This window comes from Ammospiza nelsoni, chromosome 1, assembly GCF_027579445.1.
Source record: "Ammospiza nelsoni isolate bAmmNel1 chromosome 1, bAmmNel1.pri, whole genome shotgun sequence".
NCBI lineage: Eukaryota > Metazoa > Chordata > Aves > Passeriformes > Passerellidae > Ammospiza > Ammospiza nelsoni.
In genome coordinates, this window is record NC_080633.1 from 42,188,012 (window position 1) to 42,207,482 (window position 19,471).

At 40.4% G+C, this 19,471-nt stretch overlaps 1 protein-coding gene across 1 annotated transcript in view; it reads right to left on the reverse strand.

Annotated features, from left to right (window-relative positions):
* OSBPL10 (oxysterol binding protein like 10) overlaps positions 1-10,169 on the reverse strand; it is a 113,731-nt gene extending 103,562 nt beyond the window's left edge. Inside the window, exon 1 of the mRNA XM_059478386.1 lies at positions 9,830-10,169. Within this exon, the coding sequence (XP_059334369.1) occupies positions 9,830-10,125 (296 nt within the window). The 5' untranslated portion in view covers positions 10,126-10,169. The remainder of the gene's footprint in view (positions 1-9,829) is intronic.
* Between the last annotated feature and the right edge of the window lie 9,302 nt (positions 10,170-19,471).

Genomic DNA, 19,471 nt, shown 5'->3' on the forward strand with positions numbered 1-19,471 from the left:
AACTTCCCTGGGTAACCTGTGCCAGTGCCTTGCCACTCTCACAGTAAAGAATTTCTTCCCAACATCTCATCTAAACCTATCCTCTTTCAGTGTGAAACTCTTCCCTCTCGTCCTGTCACTACAGTGTGCTTTGCCTTCATCATCCTCCAAATGCTTTAACCTCTTTTCTAAAACTCTCCAGCCATTCTATTCTTTTCTTCCCTTGTTCTATTGCCAAACTATCCCTTCCTTCTACTCACATAATAAAAATAGGATGAATTTCGCACACTAACACAATGTAAAACAAAGCTCACTAAGTTGGTAAGATAAAACAGGAGAACAGCAGAGAAGCAAAGAAAGTAGAGACAAAACCCACACTACCCTTTATGATGTGGAAGGCAAACCTTTCAGCTAAAAAACAACCAAAATAAAAACACCAAAACCAAACCAACCAACCAAAAATGCCAAATGCTTGATGTTTGCAGCAGTAAATAACCTGTTTGCTCCTCCACTGTGCTGGTTTGGGCTGGGATAAAGTTAATTTGCCTACACCTTGGGACCTTCTTCATTATTAAGTTCATTATTTTCCTCCTATCACCATGATAAAAGCACTACACAGAAACTTGACACAACTCCAAATAATGGCAACAGAGAAGAAAATGGCCTTTTCCTCTCTTCTTCCCTCCTCTTTTTTTTTTTTTTTTTTAATTTAATAAATTCAAGCACACAAATAACAGAATGCCTGGTCTTGCCTGCATTTGCTTAAACAAGTCTCCTTTTATTGGGAAGAGTTCCTCCATATTCCAAGGCTGGAAAAACACACACACCTTTCTCCAGCTGAGGTTAAAAACACTACTCTGACTGCAGCGTGCAGATTTTCTCACAGTGTGTGCGCCCTACCTCAATGAAAGATGTAGCATCCAACGCAGCTGCAAGTGGAGTGTGGTTCACAATTCTGTATGTAAGATAAACACTGAAGCTATATCAACACACAGCCCCACCCTACATTTATGTACTTCCTGCCTCACCACTATTCTTGACTGTGTTTCAAGTCCATTCTAAAGCAAATCAAATAAACATCAATTTATTGCATAAAAAATCTTGTAAACCAGACTAGAGGCACACTATACAAGGCACAGCCCTTAGCCCTGTAACAGATAACCCCTGAAAGGCTGTGCAGTTGAAAAAAGCCATTTCCTCAGTCACTGAGAAATATGTGCTTGATACATGAACTTGTAGTAGTAACTTACTGAAAACCACAATAAAAAATAGTAATTTAGATATTTCAACTTAGAACCACCCAACTGACAGCCTAAGATCTTTTCAGTCAAGTACTTCTTCAGGAACCTACAAATGCTGATACCCAACAGCAACCACACTTAGCCTGCAGGAAGGTCCTAAACAAGCACCAAGCATTTAGCAATTAGTACTACACATGCCTGTCTTTTATTTTGAAGACTCATACTCCACATCTCACTGCAATTTTAACAAAAAAACACCAGCAACAAAACTGTTAGGTTACACCACGCATGTAGTGAATGACAAAAAAAGGTTAAGGTTCATCAATACTTGGTGCATCCAGAAGCTCTTCATCAAAAACAATGGGCAAGCACCCAAACCACGGAAAATTACACATTAAATGCACTGAAAAACAGTTAAAAGATGGGAGTTAGCCTCAAAATATAACTAAATGAGGTTATTTGAGTGAATGTATTTCTAATAGGGTATTCTGGCAATCAGTACTTGGCTTTGGAGTGCTTAGCAATGACCTACATGGGAGGAAAAATTTCCATAAAGATTGCTGATGATATGAAAATAGGCTATCATCAGCCAACATCATGCTTTCCAATACTGTCAAAATAAAATTATATATCTAGTGACAAAAAAAGTCATAATTACAAGATACAGGATTCACCTGGAAAAGAAATGACTCATAAAAATTCAGGGTAAGGAAAACCTACTGATTATTTTGGTCAAATAATTCTTCCAACTAATAATAACTTTCCTCAACTATATTTTAAAATTATTGTCTTCCTAAACAAATATTAACTGCTATTTTCCCCCCTCAAAAAACAGGGCCTGCATGCACCATGAGAAAGCCCAAGAAAGATCACTGGGGATATGCAAAGACATGCTAACTGTGGAGAGAGCAGTCTGCAGGTTGACAGCTCCCACAGCAATCCTCCCCAACACCTTCCCAGACAAACAAAAAAAGGGTAGTGAAGTGCTACCCATCATTCTGACACTTCTGGCACTCACTTGGGTAGTACTATACCATATGTTCCTGGATCAAGTAGTATACTGGATACCAGGAGAAAATGGCATAACAAGCACCAGGATGCTGCAGCTTCAGTAAATAGAAAATAGCAAGAGTGTGGGTATGGAGATATCTGTCAGGAGAACCCAAGCAGCACCAGGGAACATGAGGTCTCAGTGTTGCCTGTAATCAGACTAACAATAAAACTTAAGAGGCAAAACTAACCACCTAATTTTTAAAAAATAACCAACAAAGATCAAAAAAGCTAATGGTCCTGGAACTTTTTAAGCAGGGAATAAATATTGAGTTGGAGCAAACAGAATGCATTATCCTTGTATTTGATCCCAAGTGCAACTACAACTGAATGCGTACACAGTTCTGGTGTCCCATGTAAAAAAAACTTTGAAACACTGAATAACCATCAGGACTATCATAAATTACTGCAGTTACTGGGAGAGCTGACTTGTGACTGGGACTGTAACTGAGTGACTGGAAGAGCAGCAAGAAAACTCCATTGGTCTACATACTCCAAACTCAGACAAAAGATAACCACTTAGTCTGCCCAAAAATAATGAATGTAGAGCCCAAATATGATACAAGGTATCTTCAGTCCAGCATCATGAGCTTCAGTAAAGAGTTAAAGGCTGATAAAAAACTGCCTGTTGTACTTAGTGTGTAAGTAGTAATTAACTCTGGGCTAATTGTTCCCATGGCTGTGATGAAGAATCCTCCTTTATCACCAGAAGATAAATCCTCAGATCAATATCCAAAGAGAAACACAAGCCTAGATGCAACAGAAACCATGGCAAATACTATGGTTTGTGCTATACAACTGAGTAGTAAAGAATCTCTACCTTCAGATTTAAATTACCTACAAATTAAATGCTATCTTGGACAGATAGCAGCAGCAGCATTTAGACAGCATTTACAGCAACGCTTTTATATGCGACAGTTAAGTACTAAGCAAACTTTGTCTCTCTGGATTGCATCCCAAAAAGTAATCAAACATCTCAGGAAGATATCCAGAAAACCCTCCAAGATCTAAAGCATAGTGTCAAGATACTTGTAAAAACAGTTGCATTAGTTTATTACATGGAAACAAACTGCATTTTTCAATGAACCAAGTTCACTATTTTTGTTTCATCATTCATTATAATACATATTTAACAAATATAGTTGTACATTAAATAGCCATTGTCATGGCAATTTTTAGCAACTTTTTCACTTAGAAAGTTCAGTCTTTTAAATATATAATAAAGAACAAAGAGTATTAAGTGAATCTAAGGACCAAATAAACTCTTACTGAACAACTGGTTTCAAATATAAAATGACTGGGGAAAACTTTTGAATACTTATATACTCATAAAGTTATTCCAGGCACATTACTTAGTTTAACCTACTGTCATCACTTCTCCTGCATTAACAAAATCCATATTCATAAATCGGTGGGGCTTTATAAATGAGCCAACAAGTGCATGTGTGCTCCCTCTAACCACACTTATCATTGCCTTGCTAAGCACAGAAATCACCACTGAAAAAAGCTAGCAGCAAAATGAGCCAGTGGTAACAAAACCCAGAGAAGGGCAAGTGCCTGCTTCAGTGCCAGTGCCAACTGCCACTTCTCTGCACTGCCTGAGAGCTAAGTGTGACATCTGGGCGAAAGGAAGACCACACTCTATTTGGACTGTCACTTCATTCCCTCTGGTAGGAGACTGCTGCTCAGCTCTGAAGAGCACTCACAAATCCCAAATATACTGCCTGAGTGAAAATGCCCAGTGAAAATGCCCGAGTCTCATCTGTTTCAAACAGACTTTTCCTACATTATCATCAAGCATCTTCTGCATTAGGTTATTATCCATTATATGAATTGATCCTCTGCATAGGCATAAGCAGCCCCAGCACCATGTGATACAAGCAGCTGAGGAACAAAGAGCTTGGGTTACCTGCCTGGGGACAAGAGAAAGGTCCATAGCAGTTCTCCAACCAGAATCCACACCCCCTCAATGCAAACCAATTCCTTAACCACAAGGCCCTCCTTTTCAATTCTAGCCTGAGGTTCCAAGTTGCCTTCTTCCAAATGTTCCCTGCAAGCACTACTGAAGGGCAGAGAATGATGGATTTCTCAGTCTCTCTCTTACCTTGTTAAAATTCTTTCTCTGACGTTGCTGCTGGAAATGCCTTCTCCATTCTCCCAACAGAGATGGTTTAGAGGCAACAGCAAAAGCTACTCAAACTAATCAACCAGCCTGTCATTAAACCAGTTAGGTTGAATCAGCCAGTAACTAAACAAAGAGAAGGTACACCTTAACTTAAATCTTCCTACAAAGAAACTAGGGATATATATTTTAAAAGGTTTATTTATTTCTTTTTCATTTCATTTGTTTTTTAAGCGAGCATTAATGATCCTTAAGGGGGAAAAGTTCCAGCAGCAAAAAGTGAAAGAAGGAGAGGAAGAAAAAAGAAAGGCTACATTTCAATGTGATTATTTTTGCTACACAGATTTTAGGATTAAGAAAACAGATTAGTGCCTTAATCCAAAACAGAACTTACTAATAATTGACTTTTTGGCATTTTAAATGCCAAGTTTATTTAAGACTAATGACATACATCTTGATTTAAATATTGTAAAATATGCAGCTACTGAGTGTTTAGCACAGGAAACATCATTTGCTCCAGAGAACTAAAGTAAGTTGGGTTTAAGTGGATTTCTTTCTTTTCACATTGCCTCCTTCTACAAAGAGAGCCTACAAATGAAGGGACAACACAGTCTCCAGTAAAATCTATTTTGCAAGTAAAATTTTTAATAAAATGTTAGCACTATAGGATAAAAACACCTTGACAATTTTAAGGTTTACACAATTGCTAACAAATTATAAGCAAGGCTCCAAAATTCAAGCAGGAGATGCAGAACAATAGAAGAAACAGAATATATTGTATCTCCAGCTCCTTAAAAGACTCTGCAAATAAATCCTGGAGGGTGTTACAACACTACACAAAGCCCTGGATAGACATGCACAGAATCACACTAAGATGAAAAAATACGCAGTAGAGGAACTGGTGTTAATCTAATTGCAGTAAGAACACAAAAAATTCCCATTTCAGCGAACTTCACAAACATTAAATTAATTGTGTGGCTATTTTCTCCTTCTCAGATACAGTCTACTGTTAGGCTATTTAATATGGCTAAAATGGCTTATTAGGAGTGTGGCTTATTTTTATACTAAAAAAACCCAGTTTATTTCTCTAGGACAGATTTCCCCCTCAGCAGCTATACAGGTCTACCACAGTCATATAGATTGTTCAGTAACCATATACTGTTTTTTTATACTGGAAAAATGCCCCAATTCATTGCTCAAACAACTTGACTACCATTGAAGAATACTATATTAGTATTATACATAGTATATACTATACTGAAGAATATTAAGGATACCAGAGGTGCTAACTACCCCAAAACTCCACAAGCAGATGTGTCAATCACAAAACCCTGTGAAAGACTAGTTAGCTGATTCAGAAAGAGGGAGAGGGAAGTTATTACTGTGTTTGAAGATACCTTTGTCAATTCTTCTAGGTCGCAATCTATTTTTCCAGAATATACATATAAATTTTTAAAAATAATAGTAATAAAAATGTTCCACACAGATTTTTGTGCTACAGCACAATACACTGTTGACACATTTTGTCAGCATATGTAAAAAACGCTCCCATAAGAGTTGCAGTCAGAGCAGCACAAGCTCTGGGAGCCAGTGAAATCAGCTCTTAGAGTGGCACTAAACTCTGATAGCTACCTCCTGCTTGGGACACTGGTAATAAGAAAGGGTTTTTCTCTTCTGGCAGGAGTCAAACTGCAACTGCTCTGTGCAACTACACAAGAAAAGAGATTACACCACTGCACTGGAGAGCCTGATAAAGATCCTGAGTGCAAAAAATCCCCAGACTGCCCCAAAGTACACTTTTTGTTGACCTACAGGGAATGCAGCTAATCCCCAAAAGAAGTCTGCCCAAGCACAAGAAGTCAGGCATGATTCATGCAGGCTGGTAACACAATACATTTCCCAACTGAGAGAGGAAACAGGAGTAGGCCAAAATAATGTCTAAAAAAACACCTGGGCTATAGAGCAACTTACACAAAGCAGTTCAGCTCCAAAAAGGGACAACATCCATCAGCCAGGGCTCCATTTATTGTTGTTACAAACCCAGATTTAAGTCCCAGCCCAAATGCAGATGACCCAGGACTTTATACACGCTTGCAGGATAAAACCCTACAAGTGCAAGCACTAAGTATTTTTAGGGAAAAAGCGGAGAGGGGGATGCAGACACCGTGAATTTCCCATTACCTTCACAAATGGGGGTTTTAAGATTTTTTACATTTTGCCAGTCTACTCAAAAGACAGGACAGTAACATCACAAGCAATAAGTATTTCAATAATTTCAAATTAATTTATGAAAAATAGGTCTTGCATGATATGAGATGACACTACAGAGACATATTTGTCCATCAAATCGACATAACTCCTGCTTAAAATACAAGCTCTACCCTCCCATACACATGTAACAAGCAAATCCCAATAGAAATTATCTGTAACAGTACTTCAATTGAGAACACAATTACTTGTAATTTCATAGTAAAGACAGCCAGATGCCCTACTGTCTCAGACCAGACACAAGTGTTCTTATGTCAAAGAAACTCTTTCAGATTAAGCTCCATTCCCTGTATCCATACCTGAACAAACCCACAGAAAGTTACAGACTCAAGTGGAGACACGGCAAACGCCCAGGCCCCTTGACACCTTTCTCACACAACAAACTGCCTCAAAACAAAACAAAAACCACCATTTCCTTCTGTTTGTCATAAAGGTGAGGAATCACCTCACTAATTTCCAGATCAGGTTGTTCCTGATCTGCTAGAGCAGAACAAATGTATTTCTTAAGTAAAAAACAATAAATACTTGAAAATTCTCAAAATAAGAAGTAATGCAGCTATCCAGATTGACTGATTCTGAGGCCTTCAATTACTTCAGTTAATACTTATAAATGAAGCGCTATGCTTCAGTAATCATATGCAGTTCCCTCATCCACAATCAGATTATCTTGCATATGCCTGCTAAAGGAACATTTATTCAGAAGTGACACTACTTTATTATAATTCAAATTACAGTAATTGCTTCAGACTTGTAAAGGCTACTCTGCACACTAAGTGTTGGATAACCTAGGAAAGCCTTTCAACTTCAATAGCACACCGCAAGAGCTAACATTAACTACATTTAAATTATTCAGGCTAATGGATAAGGAGCTTTAAAGAAGAACATTCCAAATCCACAATAAGTGAACTCTGTCAGTTTTCACTTTATTTTCCCATTTTATTTATATTCATGCCATCTGGTTGTATTGATCATGCAGTTGAACAATCTTGTGTTTTTTCAAATGCAGTAAATGCAAAACTAATTTGTCTGCTAACAAACACGCTGCAAGTGCCAGCTACAGACTGTTACAGAATGAGCTCCAATTCACAGTAAACACATTCCATAACAAATGGAATAACAGAAGGCCAAAAGGACAACCATGCTCAAAACCATGGATCACTATTCATTTATTGAACATTATATAATAAGATCAACTTCTGTGAGCCTCAAGTTTCAACTGATCTGTTTAGAACTTGTATCAGATTCCAAATCCCAAACCACAGCTACACGTATCAACAGAATAGACTAAGTGAGCAAACTAAAAAAGTTACTTATCCTAAAAGCTGTCTCATGATAAACCACTTGTCAAAAAGCCAGACTTATAGAAAATAAAACTGGCAATTGACAAAGCACAATAAAGCAGTATTTTAAAAGACTGCTGGAAGTAAACTATCATTAATTTCCAAGTGCTGTGGTAGAACTGTTTAAGTGACATTTGTCTTTTTTCCATCATGCTTTCAGGTAAAATGTCTTGGACATGCACAGATTATGCACACTATTTCCAGCTATTAGCCTTATCAAATATTTAATGTTTCCAAATAAAAAAAACAGGCAGCTTTAGACCCAAAGATTTATGAGCAATTACCTCTCTTTTGCAATTTCAGATGACAACCCTTAAAATCACACACAGTAAAAGAAGCTACTGTCTCTATAAAAAGAGATGGAAGTGTCAGGGGAAAAAAGGGGGTAAGAACGCTTTAAATTTTGCATCATGGATTTCAGTCCTACATTTTAGGTATCAAAATGTGTTTGTTTCTTAAACAAAACTACAGGAGGACCATATAAACCAACAAATAGATAAAAGTCTAATGAGCATCTAGAACAGAACTACAGTAACCAAATGACAGCAAAAAAGGCCTATGTCTATGTCTCTGAAGCAGTCAAGCTTAATGGAAATGCACGTCTCCAGTTCATACCAAGCTTTTTAATTTATAGCTGGTACACCTACGCATGGCCTCCAGTGTGTGGAATTAGACCAGCTCCTGAAATTCTCCAGGAAGTACAGATGCAGTAGTCATAGCACTGATTTAGCCACACACGATTCAGCACCAGAGCATCACTGGCATTTATGCAACTCTGTCACTTATAAATGCTTTAAATTTACTGTCAGAACATCAAGATCCCAGCCATTCCCACATTCTTATTGCTTGTGATCACCTAATATAAGCAACAGCAGGTTTTAGTCTTTTTGTTTGTTTCCTGAAAGGTCTGTACAGAACGTTATAACTAGTCAATACTTGTTCTCTCTATAGCATCTTCTCTTTAAAATCACCACAGTGTTGCTTTATATTGAGAAGTTGCATTTAGGACACACATCTTTGTCCATCCATTAAGATGACAAAGTTAAACAACAAAAAGTGAAACATCACAGGAAATCTCTTTTGCTTTCAACAGATCCCAATACAGCCCTATTAACTCCACAGTCTGGCTCCAACTCTGTAAAAATTTTACACTACAACTAGACCAAAACCAGACCCTCCTCGGGACTTCCACAGATGCAAGTCAGCTTGTCCACACCCAACAAATTGCAGGACCTGGGCCTGTCACCGTATCAGCATAAATTAGGGCTTGTCAAACAGGTAGGACATAGCAACAGAAGTTATTTTATTGTACGCAAAGGTAACTGTTTCCGCTGCCCCACCTCATAGCGACAAAAACAATAGTAATAATCACAAGCATGACATCTTCCCCCTTTATTTTGGGAGGCTCTCAGTTTTTCATTCTTGAGTTATCCAAGCTAACTTCACAGGAGATGGATACTAACGATGACAGAAAAAGGAGCTTAAAAGCGGAGCCCTGTCATGCAGGGACAGCAGTATGTGCAGCCTCAGCCCTCCCCTGCCCCCGCCCGCACCTGCGGCGGCCGCGCCGGGGGCCAGCGCTCCGACCCTGCGCCGGGCCACGTCCCCGCCCGCCCCGATGCCAAACTCGGCCGGGGAAATAAACAAGTCCAGCAAAAGGAAGGAGAGCGGGCGCAGAGGGGAGCGGAGCCCGGCCTCGGGACGCGGCGGCCGGTGAGGGTTGGGGTCGGCTCGGGCAGCAGCGCCGGTTGCCCGGGCACCATCTTGGGGGCTGCCGGGGACGAGGACGCGGCCCCGCAGCGCCGCCGGGGGCCGGCCCGGCGCTTTACCTGCTCTGCCAGCCCTGCAGGAGGTTCGTGTATTTGCTGAGCGTCCCTTCCAGCACCGGCTCCCGCCGCCTGCCGCCGCCGCCGGGCGCCTGCGCGCCCCCCGGGCTGGCCGCCGCCGAGCCGGGGCTGCTGCTGCCGCCGCCCCCGCCTCCATCCAGCCTGCCCGCGGCCGCCGCCCGGCCCGGGAGCCCGCGGCTGGCGGAGGAGGACGAGGGGGACGAGCCCGCCGACGTGGGGCGGCTGCTGCTGCGGCTGCTGCTGTTGCTGCCGCCGCCTTCGCCCGCCGCTTTCTCCATGGAGCCCCGCGGCGGAGGCTGCCCGTCCGCTCCGGCCCCCACTGCCGCCCGTGCCCGGCAAAGCCCTGACTCACAGGCGGCGCGGAGAGGGGCGGCGCCCGGGGGAGAAGGGGCTGGGCCGCGGCGGGCGAGTGAACCGCCGCGCCGCCTCTTCCTCGCCAGGCGTTGCGGGGAGCTGGGCGGCGGTCGGTGCCCCGAGGCTCCGCGGGGTCCCGCCCGCCGCCCCCCCGGGCGCCCCGCCCGCCCGAGCCGAGGGCAGGGCGCCGCTGCGGCGGGGGCCGCGCAGGGGCGGGGGCCGCACACGCACACGCGGAGGCACAGGGCGAACGGGGAGAGGCACAGCACGCACACGGACTGCATGGTGCCCGGCACCGCACGCACACGCCGTGCGACACGGGGAGCGACCCCGAAGGACGCGGTGGCCGGGTGTGGGGCGGGCATGCAGACCCACGCGTGTGGCGGGGGCAGAGCGCACACCGAGACCGCCTCCGGCCCCGGCGGCCGCACCGCGCCCCCCGTGACGCGCCCGCCACATGACAGGCACTCACCCGAGCAGCGGCGGGATGTGCGCCGGGACAGCGGCGGGCAGCGGGATGCCCGAGCCACACAGCGTGCGCCTGACGCTTGCACAAGCCGTGCCCCGACACCGCCGAGGAGGGGACTGTCCGGGGTACAGTACACCAGCAGCATGGTCGTGCCCGCACTCGTGAGCTGGGTGCTGTGCCCAGCACTCAGGAACACGATATTCTTGCTCAACCCACAGCAGGCAGTGTGTATGAACATACCACATGAGTCATGTCATTCATCCAGACTTTACAAAAAAATACTACAAGTCCACACCTCCTGAAAGGAGAGGATGTAACCTCAATATCACCACAACAAGCTAAGCAGCTCCTGTACAGTCAGCCCAGACCCACGAATCACTTCTGCGGCCATCCTTGCTGCGTTAGACAAGTGCCTCAGTTATGTTACAATGTGTATCTTCCCAGCATACCAGAGATGTAACTATTCTTCTTGTCAGTTTATAATTGTAGACCTGAAATGTAGAGGAGACTCGAGAGTCCTTGCAAAGTATAAACTGAACCTTAGCTTTTGTTCTTCAACCCTGTGGAAAGTTTTAACAATCCTTTGTACTAGAGATATTTTGAGTGTAGAGTATCACATGTGCCTTCTGTTCTGCACCTCAGAAGATACTCAAACTATCCAAATCCACACACAGTCAGATATGTACATTCCCCATATAAATCAGCACAGAGAGGAGGGATCCTAACTTAGATTCTCCCAGTTTTCTCTCTGGAAAATCCTACCATATGTGTTGTGGTTGGGTAACTGAAATGTTGGGCAACCTGATCCTGAATTTTGGGTGGTTAGACTTCTCATGTTGTAGTTAAATACTAAGGCACTGCAGTCTGGAAACTTGAATTTTAATACTTCATGAGTTGGACATATAACGTTCAACTCTTGCGAAACAGACAAAGATTAAGAATTTAATTATTTTCAAAGATAAAATATTTTAGAGTAACTATTTTTCTGCATCTGTTACTTGAGATGTTCATGTAAAATTCCCAAATCATTGTTCACTATGGAAAGAAACTCTATTACCAAAACATGAAAATCCTCATTCTTAGGCTCAACTCTACTTTTGATGACCAGAGTTTTTAGGAAACATTTAAATGAACAAGGAATGCTCCTTTGGCAAGCTCAGATCCTGCTTGGTGGAGATAAAGATAAGACCCCTTCACTTGACTTCATAATGTTCCAATGATGGGCCAAAATTGTGGAACAATGTTTTAATAAACTGTGCCACCACATCAGCCACTTAACACCTTTCATGTGTGTGTTCTACATTATAGGTAATGAATGTAATATTTTCTGCCTTCCACAGAATTCATTGGAACAGAGTTCTTCAGAAATTCATCAGGAAAAGAAAGTGACCATACAAAAGAACAGAGAAGCCTCTCCATACATTTCTGTACTATAAAATTCAAGTAGCAAGGGTGCACTTATCAGGAAGTTTCTGAAATAAAAGGGGTAACAGGCTGTAAGTATATTATGCCCCCAGAGAGTTCTGCCAAATCATAAAACATGGTTCACTGCTGCTGGAAGGTGTGCTGGGATGTGGTAATATAAGAAGTCCTCTTGTAGGCTGGGAACCCAACTATGAGTTGGGTTCTGTGTTGTTCAGTATCTTCTTAAACAAAAATCTCTTCATTTGTTCTTATAGTTAAAACTAGAATCAAATGTGAAAAAATAGCAGAAGGATATCACAGTAGTAACTAAATCACTGATAAAATGGCACGTGAAATTTAATCTTGCCAAAAGGCAAAGTAAAGCACATGGTGAGAAAATAACTTTTACTATGCAGGCATGATGATCTATAAATTAGCTATAGCCTCTCAAGCAAGAGATCTTGGAGACATTTTAAATAGTCCTCTGAAAATTCCATCTCAGTCAGCGTTCAAGGGTAATCAAACAAACAGCTGTGATAAGCTCATTAGGAAAAACAGAAATAACAGCTTGCTGCTATATAAATCCACAGTACAGCCAGTATCTATACAACCCTGCATTTATAATATTCTTTCAAAAAAGGCAGAGTAGAAAGAGAAAAGTGTAAATCCCAGCTTTTATATGAAGAGAGCTCACTGAGGAGGGTTTTCAGTTGAAAAATAAACAACCAATGTATAAAATAATATTCAGGTTAACAGAAGTTATTCTTCACCGTTTGTCATGAAACAAGAACTGTGAGGGCAACTGGTTTAAAACAAGCACAAGAAACTTCTTTCTCACATGATTTACTCATGAAACTCATTCTTATGGAGATGGGTTTGGATGCTAAATATCTAGAAAGATTAAAAAAGCAATTGTTCTTGAAAAACCTTTTAACAAGGTTGAGCAAAGTATTTTGGGTATATTTGAAGTTCAGAAAGGCTCTAAACTTCTGACTCTTCAAAGACTGTTTTTACATTATTGATTAATTAATCCCTCCCCTGTTCTTGGGCTTTCTCTAAACACCTACTTGTGGAAGGAACTAAATGCTGGACTAGAAAGACCTTTGGCTTAACCTATTGTATAGCTTTTCATGTACTAAGGATTCCTCCTTCTTGGTCAACCAGCATGGTTGAGTCAAACATTGACACAGTTTGCGACTTTTACATGGCATTGAAGCAAAATAATGTGTCATTCTTCTCATCCCCTTTCCTTTCCTAATTTGTACATACTGCAGCCTAGCAGAGCTGGACAACCTTTTATAGCAATCTTGATATGAGTGAGCTCCTAACCTCATTTGCTTTAAGTTATTAATGGTCTTAAAAATGACTGAACCTGTATTTATTTTACTAGCTAATGGTTTGTCCCAGTAGAGCTAGAGTTCAGAGTAGTACACACTGACTTATTCTGATGCAATACCACATGATGTATGCTTTGTTACAAGTATTCTTAATTACCTATTTATTAATGCAACCTGCATGATGAAGGTTCACACTGTTTCCAAGGTAACACAGCTGCTATGTTACAGTCCTCCTTTAAAACATTACTTTCACTCTCTGACCAAACCAAAATTTTGCTTCTTTTATTAAGAGTCCAAAATAATCAAAATAACTCATTATTTATCCCACCTTTTAGAAGGCAAAACATCCATTAAGACAACAAATTCAGTGCTTTTTGCTCTTATCAGGAAACAGAGACCTTTCTCTGTCCTTTGCTAAACTACACTTTTAGCTTCTAGAATGAGGTAGGCTCATAATCCACTTTTCTAACTTATGTTTCCCGGACACGTTGGTTTGGGTTTCTCTATCATTTTAACACTCTCCTAGTAAACAGTTTTCTTAAATTACTTTCCAGTTTATTTTTATCTCCTTCCACCACCAAATTTCCACACAACTTCCCACCATCACAATTGTATGGAGGAATTTAGCTGTATGGTCTACAGAAACAATTTCTGCCCAGCCTACATTCAAGTATTGAATATATTCCATGGAAATGCCCCAAGGCTTGCTCAGCTGTACCAGCTCTTCTTTCTTGCCCTACAAAGTCCTCCTGAGACACTGCTTCATTTCACATCAGCTTTGGAGATAAGTCCATCTGTCACTAAACTGTAGGCAATATTTATGGTAAAGGCATATCAATGTTCTTTCCCTGCTGTCTATAGGTGTCAGCACCAGAATGACTGGGACATTATCCCTGAAGTTCATCTCATGCCATGGTAACACCTGCACCAAGCCTACTGTCACTAAGGCTTCCCAATTGTCCACAGCAAGTGGAAGGGAGTGAATGTCACAGATGGAACAGTGTGCACCAGCATGTCCTTCAGTCCTTAGATTCAGTGTCATAGGTTCCTGGGTTTGAGGGTTTAAAAGAAGCAGTGACTCTAATCAGACCTTTTAAATAACACAGTACAACAATTGTAATAATCTCATTTATATAATTGCTTTGCTTAGAATTAACCACCACATCATCCAAGAGTAGCTTGGATGGTCAGGCTTCTCACCCGACGATTTTGAGAACAGAGAAACAGCCGCTAACTCTGCAGTCTGCCAACTTTAGCTTTAGCTTTGCTGAGCCAGTATCCATCTTATCCTCCCTCCATGGTGCATGTAAGCCTGCAATGTATGCCAAACATGCTGCTTTGCCACACTTCATCCTGTTGTCAGCAGCTTCTCATCCACCAGCATAACCACCCATCTAAGCCTCACTCAGCTCAAAGCTGGTGAAGAGGGAAGCAGCCAAGAGAGACACAGCATGTGGCAAAGAGCACCCAAACTACCTTTACTGCCAGGGACATTGAGCCTGGGAGGCAGGCTTGCCTGCAGGTTAATATCTCAACCACAAGGCATTGCATGTGGGCTGAGGCTTCTGATGTCACAGCTAGGCTCTCACAGCTTGTTTACTCAGCTACAGTGCACTGCTCTATAATTTGCAGGTTAGACCAGTTGAAACAAAACTTGATCAAAATGGCTGATCCTCTGGAATAAAAAATTTGGGATGGTTAGCTGGAGAAAATGCTAGTTTATGTTAGGCATGCTATGTATATATTTGCATTGGATGTCATTAAAAGTGCATGAGGAAGTGATGTGCATGACAACCATGATGAAAGGAATTTTCTGCATGGTTAGAATCAACCCTTTGAACTGCAATGGGAAACAAATAGGAAGCCAGTACATAAAGATACTAAGTGAGCATAAAAAACTAAGTGAGCACAATATCACTTACACTATATATTGTGTATTTTAGCTAGTGAGAACAGCTTTATTCTGTGCCAGCTCATCTTTGAACAGTTTTTATAGGCAGTCACAAATACAGTTCTTCAACATAAATTCATTCATACACTGAGGCCAGAAGAGAACACTGCAATTATCCAGCATAACCAGCTGGATAACAGGAACCCTTTTTGGTTTGAGGTTGGATTACAGATAAATGTCAATATACCAAATCTTAAAGAGTCTGCAGCATTTTTACTGCCCGTTTTTCTAGCTCTGTGATTAAACATTTAGGGATTTGAAAAGTATACTAGCCCAGTAAAGGTCAAATTCAGATCCAAGACCAAACTGAGGGTACTCAGTGTTGCTCTCATATCTCAAACCAGTGCTAAAGCTCTCTTTTATCCCACTTTTTTTGAGAGCTGAGTGGTTCCAATGGGATCTGCCATATTTCAGTTTTATTATTTGTAAGGCATGAGGCCGTATATCAGCGTTATAAAATCCAGCTTTCTAAATGAGATATCTCTGCACCTGTAATCTTATGCCCAAGCTGCAAAACCATTTGCACATCCAAAGAGTGTTGCTATAGAGCATTTATGCTGCAAAGTGTGTATTTATTGATAAAATAATGCTAGTTTATGACACTTGGGTTCTCGTCTCACACTCCACCAACAGCAATTTTTGTAGTAGTTTGATATCAGCAAGCAGCATCTTACAGATTAAAAACAAGTCTCATTCAAATTGACCTGGTCTCTAAGCCTGTCACTTATAGCAGAGTTCTATTTCACTCACATCATCTTTAAAACTACTCTTTAGATAATGTAAGAATCCAGCACACAATAGGATGACAGTTAAAAAAATAAAAGGCAAGAACTATGCACTAGAAATCAAAAGCAAAGCACAAACATTTAAGATTTTTTGGCACTGAGCAAAGGAGGAAAAGTTCAGTCAATAAAATTTTCCAACAACTATTTATGCAGAAACTACTTTTGATCATTTCAGTTGCCATTCTGCAAGCAGATTCATCTACAGAACCTAATTAAAACAAATACAAGTTTCTAATGCAACATAACTGCCTCCTTTTTTACTCACAAATCTGAATTAAGAACATTCATTTATTTCAATATGTGGGATTAAAATATATAGACATGACAAATGACAGAGTATGTTTGAGACACTTCCTGAAGCTGCAGAACCTCATAATAAACCATGCATAATGTTCACTGCATTTTTCAGGCAATATTTTGGAAGCTATGCAGACTTGTATAGATTTCCTAGTTCTTTATGAGTACTGTAAATACACAAAAAAGTAAGACCTTTAGAGCAAGTCATGACACCTATATTTTAACTGCTTTTTACTATCAAAATAAATCTCATGTAAATTCAATAAACTACTGGAATGTATTTTATCACTCAGTTCTAAATTTTAGCTCCTACCAATAAAAATCAGTCAATAAGCACATAAAAGGGAGTAAAAGGCAGTAAAGCTTGGGGGTTTGTTACCGTTTGGGGGTTTATAATTTTGGGGGTCATACTTTAATTAACTGTAGAATATGTGAGGTGTGTAATTATCCCAAGCTGTGGATAACATCTTTTTTTACCAAGGTCCACCACAAAGTGATTTTAAGTTTGGCTGATAACAGACAAATAATAATAGTTTGTGAAAAACACATGAACCAAAATTTTCTTACATATTACAATAACTAAGATTAGCTTTAAAAAAACCCAAACAAAACAAAACAAAAAAGGGATGTGCTGCATATTGCCCACCTCATGCAAATGTGGTCTGCAGGTTTAAAGCTAATATAACAGAAAGGCAGAATTATGTTCAACAGGATCCCACAGCACACACTGTTATCTTCCCTAATTCTGAAGAACAGTATAAACTGAGGTTTATAAAAGCCTGACAAGATCATTTATCCAATCATCTTCTGGTTGCTGGACAGAAAAAGACAGGCATATTTTTTTCTCCCTCTTCTCTGGTGAATTTGTTTGTAATGCTTACTCTCTCATATCATACTCATATCAGCCTTGACAGAAGTATCCAGTGGAGATAACCTCAAATATGCAAAGAGCTGAATTATGATTCTGTCCCTCTGGTTTCTAAAACTCAGCTGTCAGCTTTGATCTTTGACTTTTGAGAGCCTGTTCTGAAAAATAGAATGTGCATTCGTACATGGCTTGATATGAGTATTTGCCATTATTTCAAAGGTAGAAACAAATTTTTAGAATAAGCACAGTAAAAGTTCAGGCAGCAGCCATTTTTCAGTTTAACTTTTCCTGACCTTGGCCTTTTCCATAGAGTATGCCTGGAACAGGCACTCCTTAGCTGCAGTTCCACAAATCCAGACATTCTAAACTCTGAGCTCTGCCAGCTTCAATCAATCATAATTCTCCCTACAATACTGTGTTACAGAAAAAAAATAGGGCTACACTTTCAGAAAATGAGGTAGCATTAATGCTATGAAAGTTGATAAAACAGATTCCAGATGCTAGTAACCTGAAATGACAATGAGAAGAAGAATGTAAGAGTTTTCACATGCAGACAATTTTCTTCCTACTTTATAAGCTACACAGGAGGCTGGAGAAATTAGTTTTATTTTTCTGACATCCTATTTCTATGAAATAAAGGACAAATATTTAATCTTACTATGCTATTGGGGAAAAATGGGAAACAATTCTGGGGGACCTTGAAATCCTGATCAAGAGAGGTCAATCCCTGACTGTGAGGACAGGCATTGGATCTCTAAGATATCTCACAAATATTTTAAACTGTCGTCAGAAATGAAAATTTAAACAAACAATATAACAAAGCTTTGAATGGTCTCAATAAAAACTTTCCCTGTCCAAATATGTTCTTCAGACTTTTCAATTCAAAACACTTAATGAAAAACAAGTAGAAAGGATCTGAGGTTTTAGTATAAATATCAAATGGAACAGGAAAGGTCTTCAAAAGACCATGCACTGCTTTTTTTTTCTTTTTTTTAGAAAACTCCTTGAACAAAATCATCATCTAAAAGCTATAAATAAGCTCATACTCAGCATGTGCTTCATAAACTAGAATAGGGTCTTATGATGGGAAAACACAGCTCATACTCATTTAATCTGTTCCCAGATTCCTGCATGTCAAAAATAAAATTCGCACTGCTTTTTGCAGAGAAGGGCTTAGAATTGTATTTCTGTCTGGGAAAAAATGGGGTTTATGGGCACAAACAAAGACAAGAATCAGTCAGTTGGAAAGAGGTTTGGATATTCATGTATTTTTGCTAACACCACTGAGGTCTGCCACACTCCATCCAGAGCACCAGCAATGTCTTTGGCAGTTGCTATGGCCTTATTTCTGCCAGCAAGTTCTGTCCTAACCAAGTTTAGACAACACTTGTGATAGCAACAAAGGCGGCTGGTCGGCTTTAGAAATCCCAGCGGAGATGGAGCTGCTCCAGTGTCAGCCTGAGAGTATCATGGGGAGTTTGCCAAAAAAGGCTCGGTTAGACGAAGTCTTCAGAGGCTACACACAAACCAAACGTGTCAAAGTCCTGGCACTTAACTAGAGTTTCAGGAGGAAAACTGATGTTGTGTGATGATGCAGTGGATCAGAAATAAGTCAGAGGCCATCACCCAAAGGCAAGTGTTTCAGAGTAATTTGAATCTTAGGAAAATATTACAAAGGGAAACATACGTAAGCAAGCCAACCCAAGACAACACACAAGAAAGAGAAGGTTTTAAGGGAAAAAGGGAGTATTCTCTGCATGAAAGTAAACTGATGAGCTGATGGCACAGGTTTTAAGATTATTTTTCTTTAGTTTAGTAGTTTTGAAGAAAAATACCACTCCTATTTTTTTTGCACAAACACAAATTTTATGCATAATGATTCTGACACATTCCTTGTACTCAAGTAAATTTTCTTCACAGAGGATAGGAGGAGTGTTTTCAGAGCTACTATGGCCTTATTAATTAATACATATAGGAAAAAAATCTATGAAATAATTTCTTTCCACTTTGTTTTTTCCTAACATGTCCCTAACATGGAACAAGCATAACTCTATGAAGTTGATTAAATGCAGTATGTGTCCTTCAGGCTTGAGTCTTGATAAAAGAAAAAAAATAAAAGTGAAGGAAAGGTAGGAAAATACTCTTGTATCAGCCTCTTT